At 43.4% G+C, this 22,357-nt stretch overlaps 1 protein-coding gene across 28 annotated transcripts in view; it reads left to right on the forward strand.

Annotated features, from left to right (window-relative positions):
* Window positions 1-22,357, forward strand: part of MAPK8IP3 (mitogen-activated protein kinase 8 interacting protein 3) — a 71,874-nt gene that overhangs the window by 20,780 nt on the left and 28,737 nt on the right. For 11 of the 28 annotated variants that reach the window (XM_085075263.1, XM_085075273.1, XM_085075264.1 and 8 more), the window contains exons 3-9: window positions 84-154; window positions 1,442-1,533; window positions 3,365-3,388; window positions 7,347-7,491; window positions 12,759-13,008; window positions 15,637-15,739; window positions 18,839-18,957. In XM_085075263.1, the coding sequence (XP_084931389.1) occupies window positions 84-154; window positions 1,442-1,533; window positions 3,365-3,388; window positions 7,347-7,491; window positions 12,759-13,008; window positions 15,637-15,739; window positions 18,839-18,957 (804 nt within the window). The remainder of the gene's footprint in view (window positions 1-83; window positions 155-1,441; window positions 1,534-3,364; window positions 3,389-7,346; window positions 7,492-12,758; window positions 13,009-15,636; window positions 15,740-18,838; window positions 18,958-22,357) is intronic. The other 17 variants (XM_085075285.1, XM_085075287.1, XM_085075289.1 and 14 more) reach the window with 7 other exon arrangements.

Genomic DNA, 22,357 nt, shown 5'->3' on the forward strand with positions numbered 1-22,357 from the left:
AACAAAACAGGCTTTGTTTCTCAAATAGTTTATTTTCAGAGCCAGGTGTGTGTTAGCTGATAGTTGGGATCTTCTCTTGGCAGTTTCTCGACTGGAAGAACGTGAATCAGAAATGAAGAAGGAGTATAATGCTCTGCATCAGCGCCACACAGAGGTAGGATATCATCTTTCTAAATAAATAAACTCTTTCTCTGTATCTACATGACTATATCATGTCAAAGAATTCAGCTTTATAATCCTAGTGATAACTAGAGCTTCTAAATTCTGGAAACATCAGAAATACCTGACTGGAGGGTGTAAAGAGGATGGAGCCAGTGATGCCTTAAAAGCTGGTAAAATATGACGCAGGCACTGCAGTATAGGGAAAAAGGGTATTACCTTGGTTTTAATAGGATCCCAGGTGCCCCCTTGTCAAAGGTGGAACCACGCTGACGAAGCACACTAGGTACAACGCGTATACAATTTCATGGACCTCACAAATTAGCATATCTATCTAAAATCCCCCAGTAAGAAGCTTAACAAATGAAGTGATTTTCCCCCTATTCTAATTACACACACACACACACCCACCCCCCCCCCTTAAAATGAGGCTACAATTTAGTTTACAAAAACATGTTCCAGAGAGGAGGCTCCAACACTTGTTTAGTTCTAAGAGAGTAGGGATGTTTTGTCTTCCCCGAAGAGCCCCGAAGTATGCTAAATATCAGAGTACAAGGATTATAAACATGTAGGGCTAAGGTACAGGGAATAATAGGTACAGGGAGTGGGATAGGGTATAAAAAATATATAAAGAGGGTATAAAAAAGTATAAAGAGAAAGGACAAAAACCATCAGGCATCACCAGTCTTTGTTCACTGGTGCCCAATGGAGACACCTGGCATAAACTAGGACACAGAAGGCTCATTCTGAACATGAGTAAAAATTACTTTACTGTGAGGACAGTGAGACCTCGCACAGGTTCTTCAGAGGCATGTTGGAGTCTCCTTCCTTGGACATATTCATAAGCCACCTGAACACAGTCGTGGCAGCCTGCTCTGGGTGGCCCTATTTCAGCATGTGGGTGGACTGATGGACCTTACAAGATTCTTTCCAATCTCAGCTGTTCTGTGATGCTGTGCACAGTGCCCTGCTACCTCATCTCCCACTGCCATTGAGCCTCCATATCCCTCTGATGTTGCTTTGGGATATGCTCTTTCAAGGCTCTTCTGTTAAGAGATTCAACTGAAGTGATTTCTGACACTATTTGCTGACAAATTTTCTTTGTTCTTGTTGGATTAGACCATTCACTTACATCATCAGTTTAGAAGACAACAGTAACAACAATGAAGTGTGAAAAAAAACGCAGGGAATTCAAAATTGATGCTGTGGAAAATTAAACAAAAGCAGAAAACAAACCTTTTCGTCTCTTCTGTTTGTCTCATGGATTTTTCTTTCCTCATAGATGATTCAGACCTATGTGGAACACATTGAGCGATCTAAGATGCAGCAAGTTGGGGGAAATAACCAAACGGAGGGCAGTGTGCCCGGGAGAAGGTAGGGCCATGACCTCTCCATGTAACATGTGTCACCTGGGAACGTACACACTGAGTGTGCATATTTGAGAGAGAAATCAGAGCAGGACCTTTCCCAGGGGACATGGATTGTAGCTGAAGCCCTTTTTTAATGGGTTCTGGGTGAGTTGTGGGTACTTGATGGTGAGGAGCTTTGTATGTTGTGTTACAAAGGTGAGGCTGTATCATGCTGGTATTGATGGGGCCTCTGGGAAACACATTTATATTCTCAGGGAGCACATAAAGGTTTATTTGTAGAATGGATGGAGGTGTCAAAGTGTTTGTGCATGTGTATGTGTCTTTGTGTGTGGGATAGCCAGCAGAACCATAGCAATTAAATGCATTAGCCATTACAGGATTTTTCCCTCCTTTTTCTTTCAGAGGGAGCTTTCTGTCAGTCACCAAAAATCCTACTTATGTCCAAGAAATTGATTTTCCTCCCTTCCTGCAGTGTTTGGGTTTTGAGTAGAATTAGATAGTCTAAAATAGAGGAATTAATTGAGAAAAACAAACAAACAAAAAAAGCTAGATATCAGGTTTCCTAGGCAGAGTAGACAGGCATGAGTGATGTAGAAAGCTATAGAGGACATGGTGTATAAAGAACCAATAGTTTGTAGGTGCTCATCTGTTCATGAAATTTCCCTTTTCAGACTATTTTTCTTCCTTCTCTTCTATTCCTCATTGTCTGGAAATCCAGAGTGAACTCCCAGAACACAATCTGATCCTAGTGTTAGAGATGGAATGGAAAAAGTGTGTTAGGCTTGTTTCTCTCCCCACTTGCACTTCTGGAAGTAAGAATATATCTGTCGAAGTGCTTACACAATAAAATCTAAAAGTACCGTAAGCAAAAGCAAACTTAGGGCATCTCTCTTATCAAGGGTGGGTCCTATATGCACCTGCCAGCTTTGAGTCGTAGAATCATGGAATATCCTGAGTTTGGAAGGGACCCACAAGGATCATCAAAGTCCAACTCCTGAGTTGGACTGCATATTAGAAATGGTTTTTAATGAGTTTTTCCTTCCCTGATTTTCAAATAAGCTGATATTAATTGTGGCTTTATGTTAATATTCCATGAAAAAGCTGCCCAGTGAAAAGTGTTGCTCGTTATATCTACTAGACTGCCAGTCTCGTGTAAAGGGCAAAATTTTCATCATGATTTGCCTCTTCATATCAGAGGAGTTAGTCTTTTACCCTTTCAAGTGTGGCATATTGTTAGTGTTCTTGGAGAGAAACACTGTATGTCTGTGAGAAGCCCATGATGGGACTGTGATCCAAGTCTGTAGGAGCTACCCATGGGAAATGGGGAGTTTTTCCTTAATTTCCAGCTCTGCACAGTTTATATGTGTGTGTGTGTGTGTGTGTGTGTGTGTGTGTGTGTGTGTGTGTTTGTGTGTGTGTGTGTGTGTGTAGCTCTCTGTTTGTTATGCTTGTGCACAAGAATCTGGGACAGGTGTGTTTTGATGTCATTGCATAGCTGGAGGGGGTGAACACCATTGTTTGTGGATCTTAGTGCACTGGGTGGGGGGACAAGCATAATTTCTCAAGGCCTGTGACACAAATTTGGGAGCATTTATTTAAAATAAATGGGACTTGGATAAGTTTGTATGGCAACTTTTGTGGGGGTGGTATGTATCAATGGCCATCCAAGAGGTGTAATGAGTTTGTACCCACTTCACATAGCGTGGGTTGCAGTACATGTGTACCTTGTGTCTGTGGTAGATTGCATGTTTGCATGACATTTGCTCTCTAATGGTTCTTTTTGTCTCGCTTTTTGTGGGATTGCTGCTGTTTGGCTGTTATGTTTGTCACTGCAGTCATCGCCAGTCCTGGAGGAAAAGGTAAATCCTATTGCTGCATCTGAACTTCATTATTCCAAGTGTTGGAGTTCGCTGTGGAGTAGTGACAGTGTGATGCTGGGAGTGTACTGTACTGGCATGTTTGCTCTCTGTGTCTACTGCCACCTGTGCTGGACTAGCTGGTTCAGGGGTGCAGAGGGAGCCATGGAGCTGGGATAATGGAGCAGGGAGAAGCTTGTGTATACAAATGCAGAAGACACACAAGTCTGGTCCTAAAACAGGATCAGATGTCATGGGATGGGATGTTTACACTTCACATCCCCTAATGTTTTAAAAGTTCATAGAATCATAGACCTGTAGAATCACAGAACATCCCAAGTTGGAAGGGCTCCATAATGATTATCAAATCCAATTCCTGGCCTTGCACAGACACCCCAACAATCCCATCCTGTGCCTGAGAGCATTGTTCAAACAATCCTTGAGCTCTGGCAGCCTTAGGGCCATGACCATTCCCTGGGGAGCCTGTCCAGTGCCTGACCCCCATCTTGGGGAAGAACCTTTGTCTGAAATCCAGCCTAAGCCTCCCCCTGACACAGCTTCATGCAATTCCTTCAGATTCCAAGATCTTTCTTCTCTCTTATTTTACTCTAGAGAACAAGCCATGCCTGATTTCTGAGTGGAGCAGAGCAAGTGTGTCAGTGTCAGTAGTTCTCCAAAGGCACTTCTGGCTGATGGCTGGGCTGGGAGTGCTGTACCCAGAGTCTTCAAAGAGACTAGTTCTCCTCTTTAAATGCTAGCAAACAAACTTTAGTTTTGTTATGCTCTGTAAAATTTGGGATGTTGCTTGTAGAACATCATGGTCCCAGGTTTTTGCTACTGCAAGCCTTTATTGGAGGATGTGCTGTTCACCTTGTAACTCAAGGTGGAACAAACAAGTGTTAAGACACACCCTGGGAGAGTTCTGGAAAGATTCAGATGTATGTGGGCTACTACAGCACTCAAAATTTAGACCACCCCTGAGGATACTTTTAAGTTTCTTTGAATTTAAATTAGGTAGCCAACTCCATGACTGCAAAACTGGAGTTAGCTCTGCTGGGGTGTTTGCTCTTTCCCCTTTTCTGGGACGTTTAGAAGAGGCTTGGAGGTGTTTCCAAAGAAACTCAGCAAGGAAATTTCCTAACAGTCTGTGCTAAAATCCTTTCCTGAAGATTCTACAGCTTCTGATACTAGAGAGACCCTGTACCTCTGTCTCTTTAACAGGGACTGGGAAATTCACACGTTTCCTCTCCATTCGGTGACTCCTGTATTTTCTTGTGTGTTAAGTGTGTGTTTGCACATTAACAAAAAAGAAAAAGGGACAGTGTAATTTAATGTCTCTCTCAGCATACATTTGGAGCAGCTTTTATGTCTTACTGTTGTCAGTGAGTTACATCAGGTCATCCCAGCATAGTCACTGAGATTTTCTGGCTGCTCCACTGGTTTGACAAGGAGTGTTCTGCAGTTACAGGAAACTTTCTTCTGCTCCATACCCCTGTGAAGGCAAGACTCTATTAAAACGATCATTTTTTCCTGAAGAAAAGGAAAGATACAAAACAAATGCTTAAAGCAGCTCGAAAAATGGCCTAATTTTGTTTTCTCCCTAAAAAGTGAGATTTTTTTTTTAAAGTAGACTCTTAGGGGACCCTTGGGTTATTTCTTTAACTGTGAAACTAGGAAATTTCTGGTTTTGTGGCATAAAGTGGCTCTGATCTCTAGTTTTGAATTCCTTCATGATCCCTTACACATAATTGACTGTACATTCTGTGGTGCTTGGATCAGTGCCATGGTGAAGATTTCCTAGGAGGGGAAACATTGCTTAGTGTGTTATTTAGAAACTTAAAACACAGCTATTAGAAACTTTTAGGGTCTTGGAATGATAGCAGTGGGACAAAGAGAGGTACATAACAGCAGGCAGGCAGAAGTAATTGTCCTTTGGCATCATGACCTAGTAGGATCAGGTGTAAGTGGCAGGTTACAGTCATAAACTGGAATTTAGACAAACAGCAGTGGAATGTTTTTACTAAACCTTCAGCAGTTGTTTAAGTCACAGCAGCAAGATGCTTTTGGTGGTGGAAAGGAAAAGGAAACTGACAGTTCTTATCAGATAGGAGTCCGGGCTTGAGTTTGTGGAGACATAATAGAACATCATTAAGGTTGGAAAAGTCCTTCAAGATCATCAAGTCCAACCTTCAACTGAATACCCTCATGTCCACTAAATCATATTGCAAAGTGCCACATCCACACACCTTTTCAATGCTTCCAAGGACTGCGACTCCACCACTGCCCTGGGTGACTTGTTTCCATGCTTAACCGCTGTTTCAGTGAAGAAATTTGCTGCAATATCCAACTTGAACCTACCCTGGTGCAACTTGAGGACATTTCCTCGTCCTATTGCTCATGTTACCTGGGAGAAGGTTAATGATGTTGTGTCAGTAATCTGTGTTGCTCCAAAATGCAGTTAATGCCTCCTTTCTAAGGGAGTGTGCGTATGAAACTTCCATGTACGAGTCTAGTATCTTCAGGAAAGGATTTTAATGCAGATTCCTAGGAAAAGTGCATCCCAAGTGGGCCACACTGGAAACACCTGTCTATCTCATCTTGCCATATGCAAGACCCACCACAGCAGGCGTTTTTGCCTGTTCAAGGTAGACACTGGTGCAGCAGTGCAGCATGCTGTGGTGGCTGGGCAATGCTGGGAGTGAGAAGGTTGGGCATTGTGGTTTGTCTCAATAAACATTGTCTTCTCTGCTGGACACTCCACCTCCGTCCTTCCTAAAAGAGCTGGCTGGTGTACCATCCCCTGTGTTAGTGTGTTTGCTCTGTCCCAGGGGCCCTGTAGCAGTTGCTTGCCATGGTCACAAATGAGGTGGCTGCACTTGTTTCCCATCCTGGGCACGACACCCAGTGCTGATGGGCATTACAGAAAGGCATGTGGAGGTCTGCTCTTACTAACAGCGTGTTACAGAGGGGCAGGTTTCATCACACCCCCACAATTAAGCAGAAACCCTGTGCAGGAGTGAGTGAGGTACAAGTGAGTTTGAGCGTGGGTGCACATCACACAGAGAATCAATTTAGTTGAGCTCTGCAAGGACTGGAGTCAATTGGAGGTACCCTGAACCAGTTGCTGGGTTCGGCAAGCTGCTGCCACAGCCTTTCCACCTCCACTGCTTGCTCTAGATTTTCTCCCACTGAAGCTTGGTCTCAAAATCTGTGCCAGCTTTTATGTTCAGAATCAAACATGCACCTAGCGAGTCACCTGCAATTGCCAGAAAGGAGAGGATGAACAGAACACACTTGGAGACACCTAGCAATATGCATGATACATTCATTTATATCTTTGTTTAGTTTCTGAATTGCCAAGTGCATTGTAATAGGGGTGTGGAGGGAGGATCAAAGAGTACAAATACTCTCTTTCTTGCTTAAAATTGGAAGTGATTCAACCCCTCTGGTTCCTGTTGTTGAAACTCACCAGATTTGGAGTGGAATGTAGAGAAGTTTGAGGTAGATGACACCTGAAAGCCTTATTCCTTACCCAGTGATGACATCTCTAGGAGTTATGGAAGCTTTTATTTTTTTTGCTGTGAGAGTTGCTTATTATTTTCCCCCAGTACCTTTGTTTCTCAGAAGAAGCACTGACTTAAATTACTGGTGGGTCCCTGCACTTTTGTGTTCCTCCAAATTTCTCATACTGATGGAGCAGTCAGTCAGTACCTGTTATGGCCACTGACCCCCTCCCTCTTAGAGTCTCCCCAAGAGCTGGTATGACTCTAGCAGTAACACCATGGGATTGGGCAGCCAACACCAAGGAAGTGTGGGAGTTGGGAGTTCAGACAGCTGCCATGTGAGGGTAACAGTTGCAGTCCAATTTCTAGTGACTAATATTACACTTCCACGAGTTTTCTATCAGAACCTTGTACACGGCTAACACAGCTTTCCTCTCTCTCCCTGTTTGTCTCTTTAGCAGGAAGGAACGTCCCAACTCCCTGAATGTCTTCCCCCTCGCTGATGGCATGGTACGTGGGCAGATAGGGGCCAAGATCATCCCAACACTGGACCACTGGCACCTGAGTGACCTCGGCCAGCTGCAGTCCAACTCCAGCTACAAGGTTTCCTAGACCATCACAGAGCAAGGGTTTCCCACTCTCTCGCTGTCGATAACATCTCACATTTTCATTAAACTGGAGACCGATCTGTGTCCGTAACCCTTTGCAGCCTCCACCTAGGTGTTTGCTCCCTTGGTAGCTGTGCTGGAGGTGGGAGGATATTATTCCGCAGATCTGGCATATGGTGCAGGAAGGATTCAACACATGCTACTTGTCTCAGGGATAATCTCCTTTACTTGGCTGGCCCCAAGTTGAGAGGGATGTGTGTGGAGGCAGTTAGGGATTGAGGGAAGAGAAATCCTTCACTTCTTAATAGCTTATTTGGGAGAGGACATGGTGGAACCTGTCCCTTCTCTCCACTTTGATAAGAACAATGGTTCTGCAGCTTGGATGGGGCCAGGCATGGGTTTGCACTTGCCCTTAAGTGTTTGTCGTTTTTGACTGATCTCCTGGCCTTCCTATCTTCACTAAAAAGGGCTACTTCGTATCCTCTCTGGATGCCCAAGTCTTGCACTGCTCTTAAAGGTCTTACGTTTCTCCTATACCTAGTCACTGCTCTAGACTTGCACTGTCTACCTTCAATACATCTGTCACCATCAGTGCTCTGCCTTTTGCACCAGGTCTTCCAAAATCCTCACAGCATTGCAGCTGCACTGCAGCAACTCATGGTGCTGCCTGACGCATCTTGTGCTCTGCTCTGCCATTCAGGGGTCTGTCATTTGGAGACCAGTCTGAGCCCCAAGGCCCAAGTGGTGTGCTCTGAGCTGACAGCTCCCTGCAGCTGTTTACAGATCAGGCTATGCATGGTGACCCCCATTTCCCATGAGCTGTACATGGAGACTTCACAAAGTCTTTGTGCTCAGAATCCCACCAAATTCTTCTCTTCGAATGATTTTCCACAAATGCCTGGTGACAGGTGTGAGAGCCACTGGTTCCTCTGCTGACCACAGCTCAGTGTGTCCACCAGTATCTCACAGAGCTTCTGCTCTACTTCAAAAGTGTCTGATTAAACTTACCTTCAGTCTGCTTGGAATTTGTAGAACATCAGGTGTATTATGTGCCACATGTAAGGACTGGTTTCCTTTTGAAAAGTTGTGAATCACTGATCCTGTGAAATACATTGGTTGTAAAGGCAAAGAGGAGATTAAAAAAAAAATCCCCAGCTTGTTGTACCCAGTCTACATGTCTCCAGATTCCATGGATGGGCTTTCACTTGAGGGACTCTGCAGCAGTGGCCTTCTTGATGCATAGACAAATTCACAATTTACTCAGAAAACACAGCAACAAGTTAACTTTTTTAACACTACCTCTGTAAAGTGGCCAGGCCTAGCACAGCACAAACGTCAGCACTTTGTCAGCTCTCTGCCACTGGGGAATTTGGAAATCCAAAATACCTTTGCCTAGGATGGAGGCTTAGAATCCAGTCCTTACTGTAGTATTAGAGGCACAGAAGTTTGGGAAATCTAGCAACTTGCAGAATGCCATTCAGGTCCTACAGTCATTTCTGGAAACCTCTGTCTGGATTTAGGTAATAGCAGTGCCACTGTACAGTAACATAATAATGGATGGTAGAAATGAGAACAGAGCATGAATGTGTTTCTTTGTGCTAGTGCTGTGTCAGCACAACCAAAATGTACAGAGCCCAACTCACCTCTAGAATCAGTTATTCCTCAGGCCCTCCAGGCAGTGCTGCACACCTTGGCGTGAACAGACCTTCCAGAGATCAGTCTGGGAAGTGGGGGTTAGTTTTCAGAGAAGAGCTGGGTGGACACTGTAGTTAGATCCTTCTTCCACAGCCTTACTAGGGTCTAATTCCTTAAATAGTCCTATTGAGAACTTGCAAAAGTAACTCAGCATCTGCATTGCAGGGGAATGCAGCAGCAACCCAGATAAATGGGAAGCTTAGGTGTCCACGTTCAGGTAATCGAGGTGGTTCTGCTTTGGGCAGGGAGGACGCCCTGCACAGGAGTTGAAACTCGGTGATGCTTAAGATTCTTTCCAATCCCAAACTGTTCTGTGGTTACTGACTGGATCTCTTAGGTATTTGGTGGTGGTGGTATCAGGTCAAAAAACCTGGTTCCAAGAAAGCTTTGTGCCGAAGTAGTGGTGTGCTGCTCCAAATGTATAGCGCTGGGATTCATGTTGGTGCTCATTAGGGATAATCAGAGTAGAATGCTGGGATATGAGAGGTTAGATGGTACAGTGGAGCTAAGGAGCTTGTGGTGTGGAAGACTTAGATGGGTAGTGTGTTACGGAGAATTTCCTAAATATGGAGCAAATTTATGAATAATTAAAGGATGTGATTGACTGACTTGCTGGTTGGAATGGAGATTTTCCTCCCCAAGCTTCTTGCACACTCTGTGACTGAAATTCTATCTCTTAAATCCTCTGCATGACTGACTTCTCAGTGGCGTGGCTCATCCCCCCCTTGCCTCTTCTTCAGAGCTCTGATATTTTGCTGACATCACTCACACATGACTCAGCTTCCCTGTATGTACCTGACTATTCTCACCCGTTTTACTCCTTCATGGCCATACCATACTTAAATTTTAAGTGTCCTTGTTTGTTTACTTTTTATTACTATTTTCTGTTTTAGTTGCTGTCATTATTTTATTTTTGCATTCAGTTGTACATTTATTTTATACAGTGTTTTGGAGATGAAAGTCCTTAACATTTTTGTTTTTATGTACTATGCTTTCAGTGTTATAACCATACAATTGTGGCTTCTCATGGTGACATATGGCTGCTATGAATGTTGGGCCTTTACAATGCATTTTGGAGGTCACTACTGCACAGTTGATGTTTAGGAGGTTGGCAGGTATGGCTGTAGGTAAGTGGTGGCTGTGGAGAGTATTCTTTGGGTGAGCTATGGGTTTTGGAGAATGCCTCCTGTGCTGGAGAGGAGAGCTGTACTCTTAGTGCAATATTTAGCATTAACAGAGCATTCGGACAATAGAAGGAAGATACCAGCTTCTGGGCTGTGAAGAGGAGTACGTTGATAGTATTTACATTTGGGAGGAATTTCTCCAATGCAGGCTGGAGGGTTGATAAAGTGTGTTTTCTAGGTAGATACAAAACTCACATCTATAACCAAGAAGTAGTGAAAGACCAGTGTAGTTGCTTATTCATGTGTTCTGGGTAAGGGGCAGGTTATGTCAATAAACAAGAAGTTACAGGCTATCTCTGATATAAATATCACCCTATAGACACTGATGATCCAGGGCTTTTGAATAACTTCTGGTTCATAAAAACAAGGAATGACAAGTGGAGTGGACCCACTTGGCTGTCTCTTACACTGCTAAGATGCTCCTGGACTTTGGTTATTCTCACACACAGTGGGTCCAAGAACATCCCTGAATTCTTTCATCCAATGGCAGTTTTGTTTGGGGAAAGAGGTTTTATGGTTGCGCTTCACGCTTGATACTTGTTTGTCCCCTTGTACATCAGAAAGCACAGAAGACAAACTACAGCTGTGGTAGTCCAAGGCTTACTGAATCCTAGTTATTATCAAAAAACCCATTCGATTATTTTTTTTCTTTACATATTAGAAAAGTTGCTCCTGAACCAGGAATGTGAAGTAGAGGTGGGAAGTGTGGTTTTCACATGTGGCAGCCCAAGTGCAAAGTTCTCATCTCAGTCTTGATGCTAAAACCAGCATATGTGCAGGGAGATGGTTTAGATATTCATGTGGCAATGTGGGTGCTGTTTGGACTGTCAATGCAGAAAATATACAAAATGTGGATTGCGTTTATTGGTAAAAAAACTGAATTTCCAATATAAATGTGCAGATGCAGTGTAAACCCTTTGACTTCCACAGTGCAGTGTGCAGCAGGGCATTCTAAGATAAGCATACGGAGGCCAGTCTAATTAAAGGAAGATTTAATAAGATTCCAGATTTAACAAAAATATGGCTGCAAAGGGTTAAGTCACCATTTTTTGTCAGTCTTCTCACTCATCTCATATTGGATTTTTTTGTCATGTTGTGAAGTTGTTATTAGAACGAGTGAACAAGACTTGCAGATGAGCAAAGTGAAACAGTGTCACAGCTCCAAGATTGGAGTGCTCAGTGCACACTCTGAGCAGAACCAGGATCTCTCTAGTACTTGCACAGGAGGTGAGAGGCCATTGGTGAGGCAGAGAGCTGGGTCTGGATGTGCAGATGCTGAATGCCACTGCAACAATTGCAATTCACTGTCACATATAACTCTCAGCATTAATTATGTCACTTCCCTGCAGGCAGTAATTAGAGTGGGCTGCCATGAAGACTGGGGAGATCTCATTTAGGTCTGGGAGAGGTCACAGTCCTGGTCAGGGCATTCCTTGTCTGACTGAAGCAGTGCTGCTTTAATTGACAAACACATGTCACAGTGTAAAGCCCTGAGAAAGCCTTCAAGCCTTCCTGTTCCTCAAGAGGTGATGGTGCAAGAAGTGGGGCTGTAAAACCAAGAGCCATTTTGTGTCTGTAAAACCAAGAGCCATTGTGTGTTTGCCATTTAATGTCTGTAAAACCAAGAGCCATTTTGCACATTCCATACTGGGAATCCATCTCCTATGTTCATTTCTCACCTTTCTGAATTCTTGGGTATATTCATCCTGCCATTTGGATGTGGGATACCAGACCTGTTTCTGCCGTGTTTTCAAGCTGGACCCACGCCTGCTTAGCTCTGCATATGGTGGTTTGGGGACATAGGTCTCCTGTGACAGACAAGCCAGACCATGTCAGATCAGTGTCCACTTTGCTTCTGCAGTTCAGTGGCAAAACCAATTTGCTGTTTTCTCATCCAGGTGTGTTGATAGCTTGCAGTAATGACATCAGCCAAGACTTCTAAGAGGCCACTTCAGGTCCTTCCCAGGTGACATCCATGTTGCCTTCCAGCTTTGGGAAACACTGGCCTGGCTCGCCGCAAGTGCCAAAGCCCTTCAGCTTTCACCGTAGTCAGTGTGAGCTGCAGGTGCTTTTCACCTGTGATGAGGCCACCCTTCTTAAGATCACATACCAGTGTGATTTGTGAAGACCAGTATTCAGTAGTGAAGGAGGAAGGTTATCAGCCCTTTCACAGCTGGGATTTGCTTGTTGAGTTCAGCACAAGAACTCACTGCTTCACTATGTGCCTGGTGTCACCAGCAAACGTTGGACATGTAACTGGTACAGCGAGCAAGAACAATGCTCATAATGCTTTAAGGCAGCCATACAGCAGCAAATGGGACATTAATTGAAATGTATAATTGTGCTTTTCTCTTTCTGTTCTGCTGCCCTGGAATTGCCACAGTGCCCCCAAGACGAAATGTCTGAATCTGGGCAGTCCTCAGCAGCTGCCACGCCAAGCACCACGGGAACCAAGTCCAACACTCCCACATCATCTGTGCCCTCTGCCGCTGTCACCCCTCTGAACGAGAGCATCCAGCCCATCAGCGAGTACACCAGTGGCACCACCAAGAGCAATAAGAGGGCACGAGAAAAGCGGAACAGCCGGAACATGGAAGTCCAGGTCACACAGGAGATGAGGAATGTCAGCATCGGTATGGCAGCTGGAGATTAAGTTGCTAACATAATCGACTCCCAGTGCTTGTGTCTCTCTGCTACGGGGAGAGGCTGGGAGACAGCATTGTAAGTGTGGAATTAGAGGAAGCCAGGCTCAGAAGGGTACATGAATGAGACAGGGTTAATTGGATGTTAGCGGTTTTCTGGGTAGCAAATTTTGAAAACATCAGTGGTGTGAGTAATTTCACAAAATCACAGGATGGGAACAGGTTAGTGAGTTCAGTGCCTTGCAGTGGCATCCATCCATGTCATGGAACCTCTTTCATAAGCACTCAAGTCACCTCTTAGGCTGAGCTTTTGGGAAGCTGATTCTGGACCTCATCGGTATGACAGCTTATATTTAGTTTTCTCTATGGATTTATTTGTAAGTATTTTAAATCCAGTTGTTCAAATCCCAAATTTGTCAGTGAGATTAAATAATTATTTTCCCTCTGTGTGTTTATCCCACGACCTGATAGGCTTAAAAACAGCAATTGTATCCAGTTGTTTTTCTCAGCTAAATGAGCTGATTGCCGTTAGTCTCTTTCTTATATAGGAACACTCCCAAGTCTTTCGAAGTTATAGTTGTTTTCTCTCCATTTTCCAGAGTCCTCTAGTAATTTGAATTCATGACTTCTTGTCAGGAAAGCCATCATCTAAATTTAGCACCAGGCTGTTAAATAAATAAATGGTGTAATAACATGTTAAAAGGCCCATTAGCTGTGCCCATGAAGTGTCTGAGCAGATCTCACCCTGAGAAAAGCAGATCTCACTCTGAGCAGATTGTGAGACTTGGAGTGGCCATGAGAAATGATTGGTGATTGGTTTCACAGGTCATGAACTTAACATACAAAATGACTGTAAGACTTACTGAAAGTCATTAGGATAATCTGCAGCAGCACAGGGGTAAACATAGGTCTCTGAGGTTGGCATCTGAACCAGCTGATCATCTTTTCACCCAAGTTATTACTTGGAAGCAGAAGTTGTAACTAAGTTATTACTAAAGCTGAAATTACTCTGCTAACATTCACAAGCTGGTTCCTAACAAAGTAAGACTACAAAAAGACTACAAACCAACATATAACATCTTTTGCTGTAGCAGTGAATGAGAACTGCTATGACTGAGTCCCAGTCTGTGTTTTCCTGAGGGCGTCCTCAGGGTCACAGATGTCCATGTGCCAGAGACTGGGGTAGCTGTCCGTGGAAGCTTATGGATTCTGCACAGCCTGCTGTTAGATTGTGGTCTGGCTGTGATCCTGGCCAAGGCAAGACCATGTAACCCTTGTATCAGGAAAGCTAAGCATGGATGTCAGTAGTTTGAATGCCCTATAAATATCCTGATTTTTACAGTTGCTGCATTACAAGCTCTTCTGTTGTCAACAGCTTTCTTGGGTCAAAGTCATCTGTCTTCTGTGTGTGTGCAATTGTCAGGTGGAAGCTTTTTTCTTTGCACTTTCTTGGTGGAAGTGTGATACTGTGGAATTTGCTCCAAGCAGACAGTTGTGTCTTCCTTATGCGCTCTGCATATTAAAACTTTCAGCTATTTTTCACCCCAATGCATGCTTAGAAGTAATGCACGTACTTGAATTTTAGTCGTATGCTTTATGCATCTGTAATTAAAATGTCTGTCAGGGATGTACGTGCCTTAGAGCTGAGCTACCAAAAATGGTTCCCAGAGGTATTTGCAGAAAAGCTTCCCAGCTTGATAAAATAAAACTGAAGAAGGCTGTGTTTGTGCTAGACCCACAGGGTGTGGAGCCTACTTTGGCAACAGATCCACATCACACTTTGTCTTCCAGCCTGGGTTTGCTGCCAGCTGGTGCACAATGCCAGCCTGAAAGATTCAAATCAGCACTCCAGTTGTCATGGACTTTGTATATTTGGCTACTGAGATCGTTTGGAAAGGTCAAAAATGTTACCTTGAGGGACTAATGTAATTCACAAATTAGATCATTAATCCTTCAGGAATTCCTTGTGTGAACAGACACTGTGTTCATGTACTTCAGAATAGGTGCAAGTCTAAGTTTTTTAAGATTTTGTTATCCAATAAATGGGACTTGGCAAGAGGAACAAATTCCTTACTCTTTAAATATTGGCTTTACGCTGTAGATTACACAGAAACCAGGTTTCATTTATCAGTTTTGAAATCAAATTTTGCATTTTTGTCAAGTGCAGACTTGACAATTTGTATTGAAAGCCTGTTCCTATTAAAACAGTGCCGGTTCCTAACAATAGTAATTTCTGTGAAGCTGTCCCGAAAATCATTGTGTTGCCTTCCATCTTAGCTAATGCCGTATGGGGATGGAAGAGTTTTACTGGCAGTTTAAAAGGGTGTTTTGGAATTTATTTCAATGGATAGAATATTTCTGCTTATCCCATTTTAGTGAGTATTCAGGGCAATGACTTTGGTGATGCTCTGGAATGGGGGTGGGAAGTGGGATGCTTATGGTGTTCCTGCTCTAGAATTGAGAGGCCACATTCAACCACTTTCTTTTCTGGTTTTAAGACTTCAAACATGGCACCAGGAAATTTTCAAACCTCAATATTCAAAGCTGTAGAAGTCCCTTCAAGAAATACCATTCTGCAAAAATCCTGATCCTATTCATGATATGTACTGTCTTACCTAGGGATGGGCAGCAGCGATGAGTGGTCCGATGTCCAGGACATCATTGACTCTACGCCAGAGCTGGACATGTGTCAGGACCCCCGTCTGGAACGCACGGGTAGCAGGTACTAATTGCGACTTTTCCCTGAGTGCTGTGTCAGTTAGCTTCATGAGGAGTGAGGAATGGATGCTCTGGCTCACAGTGAGCTCACAATGTTTGAGCTGTTTGAGACAGTCCATATATTCTGCCTAATATCAGAGGTCCTGATCTGCTTTGGGTTCTTCAAAAGCGCAGATGCCTGCTGGTGATCTGCAGCAGGATCTGTACAGCTGACACAGGACTGGGCTCATTTGCCTTGCTGGTCAGGGAGTTTGGAGAGATGATGGAGCAGCAGAAGGTTTAAGATAAGCAAAGAGAACATGGGCTTAAGCTGTTAGGAAGAGGGAAAAGGTGCATTTGTCTAATAAGAGCTCAGTTCTGAATTAATTTTTAAAACCTCAGGATTTTTTCAGTTCTAATTTTTTCAACTGTTTGAGGAGTGGAGGCAGGGCTGCCCCACAAGGGAGGACAAGCAGAAGTAGCCTCAGCAATCCCAGTCCCACAGGCTCTGAGCAGGGAAGCTCAGGTGGTGAGCCCTGTCAGCATCCCCAGGCAAGGCAAGAGTGTGAATTCAGTCCCAGTGCTACTCATGAGCAGCAGGAGACAGGACTGAAGACAAGTGTAGCTTGGCAAAGGACTGAAGGCATAGGCCTGAGGTCAGGGGGAGCCTTGGGACCAGTGGGTGGGTGCAGTTCCGAGGTGAGGCTGGTCAGAGCAATTGTGAGTCATCAATGCCCTGAGGAGTAGCTACAAATCCTCAACAGAGTTTTCAGAAGAATCATCAGACTTTTACTAAACTACTCTGCTGCTCTGGTCCTTACCCATCACCCTTTTTGGGCTAAATAGGAGGTTTCCTAAAGGCTGTTAATTTTGGCACCACATTTCTGTGGTGATGATTAATGATTAATTTTTTAATCATAATTAATGATTAACTTTTTAATCATTAGTCTAGACTTAGTAGCCTGGGTACCTTGATTTGTTTTTACTGAAGCTTACCTTTTACCCTTGTCCAGTGGGTAATTTGGCACTATAGCAGAAAAAACCCAAACCGCACAAAATCTATGCAGAAAATTTCATACCCTGGCATAGTGAAGGCAAGATTATCTTATGGTCCCAGTCGGGACTGGATTTGCCCACCTTGTTGAACACCCTCACTGAGTAGGGTATAAGCAGCAATAACACCTGCATTTCTCAACTGGGAAGGCACACCCATTTAAGATTCCCCTGGGACATGCAGGATGCCTGGACTATTTTTAGGGTCAGGAGGAATCTGGGGAGTTGAAACTGCTCTGTGTGAGGAAGACAGAAATGACTGATGAGATCAGATGAAAAAATGGTCAAATCCAAGGGAAAGGAGGAAACAGAGAGGATTAATGCAATGGAGCTCTTCAGGCAGGAATCTCTGCTTCAGGTGCTGAGACTGAAAGCTACAGGAGACACAGGCTGACTTGGACTGCTGACAATGTGTGTGCTGCTCTGAAAGCAGAGTGTTTTCAATGATACGTACAGCTCTGAAGGCTGAATGTGGAAGAGGAAAGTTCAGTCTGAATTAGGTCACCCAGTCAGACTGTGTGCTGGTTTCTCTTGTCATTTGTGCTGACCATCAGACTGTGTGAACTGATTAATTGCAGTGCCATCACGGCACCATTTGTACTTCCTCGGTGCTCTCAGATGTCTTGGTAGCTGGAGTTTTAACGTAATTGAAAAACCTACTTTTTTTCCTCTTCTTTGCAGTGTGCTGTAACTGTAGTATCAGAGGCAGCTACTACACTCCATTTGTAATCACTGGGATTATTTATGTGGTAATGCAGCCATACAACTTGAGATCATCTCCTTTGGTGCTGACATTTCTCACAGATTGCTGGAGAAATTGCACAACTGCTGTTCATGCTGGTTGATGTCACTCATACAAGGCAGGGCACTGCGAAGTGTTCATAACCCACATTAAGACTGTTTTTTAGAGCAGCCACAATCCCAGAGGTTGCCTCTCCTGCACATCCTGTAACAGCTGTTTGCAGCTTGAGCCATTAGGCTGTCAAGAAATGCAAGATTCTTGATGGTATAAAGGACACTGAGAGGTGGAAATGTGTCCTTTCCTGATAAGACTAAAAACTACTAATTTTGATTTACCTTTAATGAAATGCGTTTGGGGACATGTGAAGAAGCATTTCAACACATAGGCTTACCCCAAGGGAAAGCAGACCTTTCAGGCTGATTGCACTTACTGGTTGGCCACGTAAAAAGGCTATTGCTGTTTTCAGCATTGAATTCCTTATCTGGTCTTACTGCTGTGTAGACTGATAGGAGCATGGGAATCCTTGCAGAATCTGACAGGTCAAAGCTGAGCACTTCTGCAGGTTGAAATTTTTCGGTGAAATATGAAATAGTCCTTAACTTGTATGATTTCAAAGTAAATCATCTGGGTGAGCTTTGATAGTTGTGCATGATAGAAGTGTCCTCAGCTCAAAAAGGAGATGATGCTGTTGAAGCAAGTCCAGAGGAGGCCGTGGAGATGGTCCTAGGTCTGAAGCCCTTCTGCTCTGAAGCCAGGCTGGGAAAGCTGGGGATGTTCACCTGGAGAAGAGAAGGCTCCAGGGAAACCTTAGAGCCCCTTCCAGTGCCTAAAGGGGCTCCAGGAGAGCTGGAGAGGGACTTTGGACGAGGGCCCAGAGGGACAGGACAAGAGGGAACGTCTTCCCACTGCCAGAGGGCAGGATTAGATGGGATATTGGGAAAAAATAGTTCTCTGTGAGGGTGGGGAGGCCCTGGCACAGGTTGTCCAGAGAAGCTGTGGCTGCCCTATCTCTGGAAGTGTCCAAGGCCAGGTTGGACAGGGCTTGGAGTAACCTGGGATAGTGAAAGGTGTTGCTGCCCATGGCAGGGGTTTGAAAAACGATGGTCTTTAAGGTCCCTTCCAATTCAAACTATTCCATGATTCTATTATATGTATGCTATTTTCTTTACTCACTGTGTTACTTGACTCAGCCAGTGGTGAACAGGTGGAGTGTGCTCTCAGGGTGTTGATTGCAGTGGTCTGGGATGCTCAGTATTTCAAAGAGAAATGCTTGAACTTAAATGTTGCCGAGTAACAAGATTTCTTCTGGTTTTTTGCTTCCAACAACAGCCCAACACAGGGGATTGTGAACAAAGCATTTGGCATCAACACAGACTCCCTGTACCATGAACTTTCCACAGCGGGGTCTGAGGTCATTGGAGATGTTGATGAAGGAGCAGATCTGCTAGGTAAAACCTTGTTAGAACCATTCTGTTTTCTCTGGTACAATGACACTGCATTAAGCTTCTAGAAACATTTAAATTATCTTTTTCTTTCAGAACATGGATGTTTAGCCTTTTTAAGAATGCATGGAACTTGAGATATATGTGACAGAAGCATGTACCTGCTGTGCAGTAGTGCTTACTTAGAAAATAATCTCAGCTGTTAGGTAACTTTTATTTGGGTTGTCTTTATGTGCATAAGTTATTTTTGTACAGGATTCTCCCACACAAATAATTTGAAGACAAAATTTGCTCCTTCTTCTTCTGGCCAAAAATTCCTCCCTCAGTAATTTTATACTTGGAATAAAGAATTTATTTGAAATTTATAAGAAAGTAGCTCATTTGGGTAAGTTTTTAATGTTTAAATTATGTGGAAATATTATTGTCTGTAATGCAGTATTTACTGTTTTACAGTCAGTCTAAGAGATGTAGTAATTCACTTTTTAGGCTGGTTTTGAAAGGGTTTGTAATACCTGCAGCCAGGCTATGTTCTGTGTTCCTGGCTGGGACTGTGCAACAGTCAGAGAAGCAACTATGCCTCAGGGAGCACTCTGAGCCCTCTCCATACTTTTTTGTATTGGATTCTTGAGTATCTAGACTTCAATTTTTGTCAGAGTTTAAGCATGTTCTTAATTTCTGCTGTTTTCCTGCCTCAGGACAGTACAAGTGGTCTTTGAATACTCAGGTGACACAGGCAACTGATAAGAGTTTATAACAGCGTAGTTAATTTTCCGTGTTACTTCTTGCTTTAAGGAGCATGGACACATGGGGACTCCAGAAACACACCTTCTTTGTATTTCTTTGTACTTAGCGGCAAGAGATCTGATCTGAAAGTGAACATTTCCTTTCTGGTTATTACTGATATAGAGCTGCTTATGGATAATCTTGTAAATTTGGTTCTGTATATGTGTCCAGAACAGAATGAGGTGAAGTGTGTCACAGATTTGCAGCAGCTCACCTTTGCCCAAATTAGGAAAGTTCTTGTGTCAGCTTTGATATGTCTTGTATCGGGACTCTCAAAAAGCCTATGTTTCTGCAGGGGGGATAGATTTTGCCCTAGTAACCAAAAACTTAACCTTAAGATGTGGACTGAAAAGTGGAAAGGAGATTTATACAATACTTCTTGTTTGATGAAAGACAAATATCTGTGAAATCGTACTATTACAGCCAATAGTGTGACTGGAATTAAGAGCAAGAATCAGACCATCATCAGAATGCCCACAATAGCTTTTTGATATGGGTAGGTTTGGGCTGGGCTTTTTTTTTTTTAAATCATTCTAGCCCTGCAGCATGCAAGAGAGCCCTCATGCCATTGCCTAAAGCATAAAATCATTTATTGTTTCACCTTCAACTCAAGATTGCCAGAAGAAAAAAGATCGGCAGAAGACTCAGGATGAACACACAGGCTTTCTCTGCCTGCAATGGGAGCCTGCAATGGGAGCCAATCTGTGCAAATATTTACAAAATTAAGAATTTTGAAGGAAAAGTAAGATTTCCAGGTTTGAGAATCCCCTGGATGTTAGTAGCCATTTGCAGAAGGGCCGGGGCTCCTGCTTAAGGGGAAGCTTGACGGTGAGAACTACATATGATGGTTAAAGCTGTGGAGTGAATTTTGATTAGCCAGCTCCATATATTATCTGGAGCTCTCTTCCTAGCAGAATCAAAGCAATAAAACCATGGATAATCTTGCCATTGACTATCTACTTTATCTTGGTCCTCGGGTGGCTCCTTATCAAGGGGTGTTCAGTTGATTCTGCGGTTCTGTCTGCTAATCACTGTACCAACTGCTGCTTTCCTTCTCCCCCCAAAATGGCTGGGGTATCAGGGATAATTGGAAGAATTACTGTTCTGGAAAATTGCTTGGTGTATGAATGGTTTCGGACAACTTGCTTCCCACTTTGGAAGCCTACTCTCTGGAAATCCACTTTCCCTTGGGATTACCCTGTAGCCTGACCTGATGATCAGCAAGAAATGCAGACTGTTGTTTTCAAAGGGCCAAACATTTTTGTTGCTCAAACCTTGCATGGTTGTTCACTACAGTCTTGGATGAAGTCAAAGATGCTTCACCTCTTCCTGCTGTAAGGCTGCCCAAAGACTTCAGTGTGGTGAGATGTCTGTTGTGTGGCAGTTTCCACTTGCAATAAAAATGTACAACTTTTTGTTGAACAGTGCCCATGTAAGTGTGGGCCCTGAAGATCACAGTTTAGTTTCCAAAGACTGCAGTGTGGCTTATGAGGAGGACATTTCTGTGCTGGGACCATTTTCTGGCCTGAGCCGAGCAGCAGAACCCTTGCAGGTGATCCCATGGCAGCAAGATAGGAAGGCTGGTTCCATTTCAAACCTGGGAGATGGACTTTGATGAAATCGGGTAGGTCTGTGCCTTTTTTGGTGATAAACATTGATCTAATTAGTTCTTTTGCTGAGTTCTGGCTACTGACTCTGGCACAGAAGAGTGTTTTTAAAATGAATACTTGTACAAAGGGGGAAGCACAGAGAGATCTCAGGGGTCATGTCTCTCAACAAGAAATAAGACTGATACTTTTTTTTGGCTTTACACAATAGAAAGCATGAAAGAAAGTCTGGTAAAGATAGAAGTAAAGGACTAGATCTTAGAGCTGACAAAAACTGTCAACATTATCCAAAATTTTGCCTTTCTTGTTAGATAGAATTTTCTCTCTTTGTGCTGTACCTTTGAGTCTGAAGAGACACAGAGGAAATGGTGCTTTATGAACGTGATGTAAGAAACAAGATCCTCAAGCTGGAAGAGGTCTCTCTAGGTCATATTTGGAGCTCATTTCTTTCTGTAAATCAAATTAATAATGACTCTAAGCTCACTTAAGTAAAGGCTTACTACTTCCTCCACTCTCTCAAAACTTGGCAGTCAATATGTAAAGAATATTCTCTTTTTTTTTTGTCTCAGTTTCTTAAAGAAAAAGAAATCTCACTAAAGAGGACCTTAAAAACAGGACTTAAAGAAATTACCTGTGAGCAGTGGCTAGTAGACAAGTCTGATTCTGGAATGGAAAATCCCATTTATTCCTGGTACAAAATTGTCACTCTTCATGTTTTAGTATTTAAAAAAGCATGTGGGTTCCCCCCTGCTGCTTTACATATATGGGCTTGTGTAGGGAATATTCTGGAGAAAAATATTCTCCAGAGTGAGAACAAGTATTTACTAATAGGAATTGAGGATCAAATTCCCTTGTTTTTCCTACAGATTTAGGGGCACTAGTTGGCTGTTTTCCTGCATATTCATTTGTTAATCACGAGTGATCCTGGGTAGGATCATGTTCTGCCATCTCCCCTTTTCTCAGCTACCCCTTCTACCATATCTCCCTTCCTGCTCCTCCCTATCCCAAGTGTTTCC

Source organism: Lichenostomus cassidix, chromosome 14, assembly GCF_008360975.1.
Source record: "Lichenostomus cassidix isolate B80296 chromosome 14, HeHo_3.0, whole genome shotgun sequence".
Taxonomy (NCBI): domain Eukaryota; kingdom Metazoa; phylum Chordata; class Aves; order Passeriformes; family Meliphagidae; genus Lichenostomus; species Lichenostomus cassidix.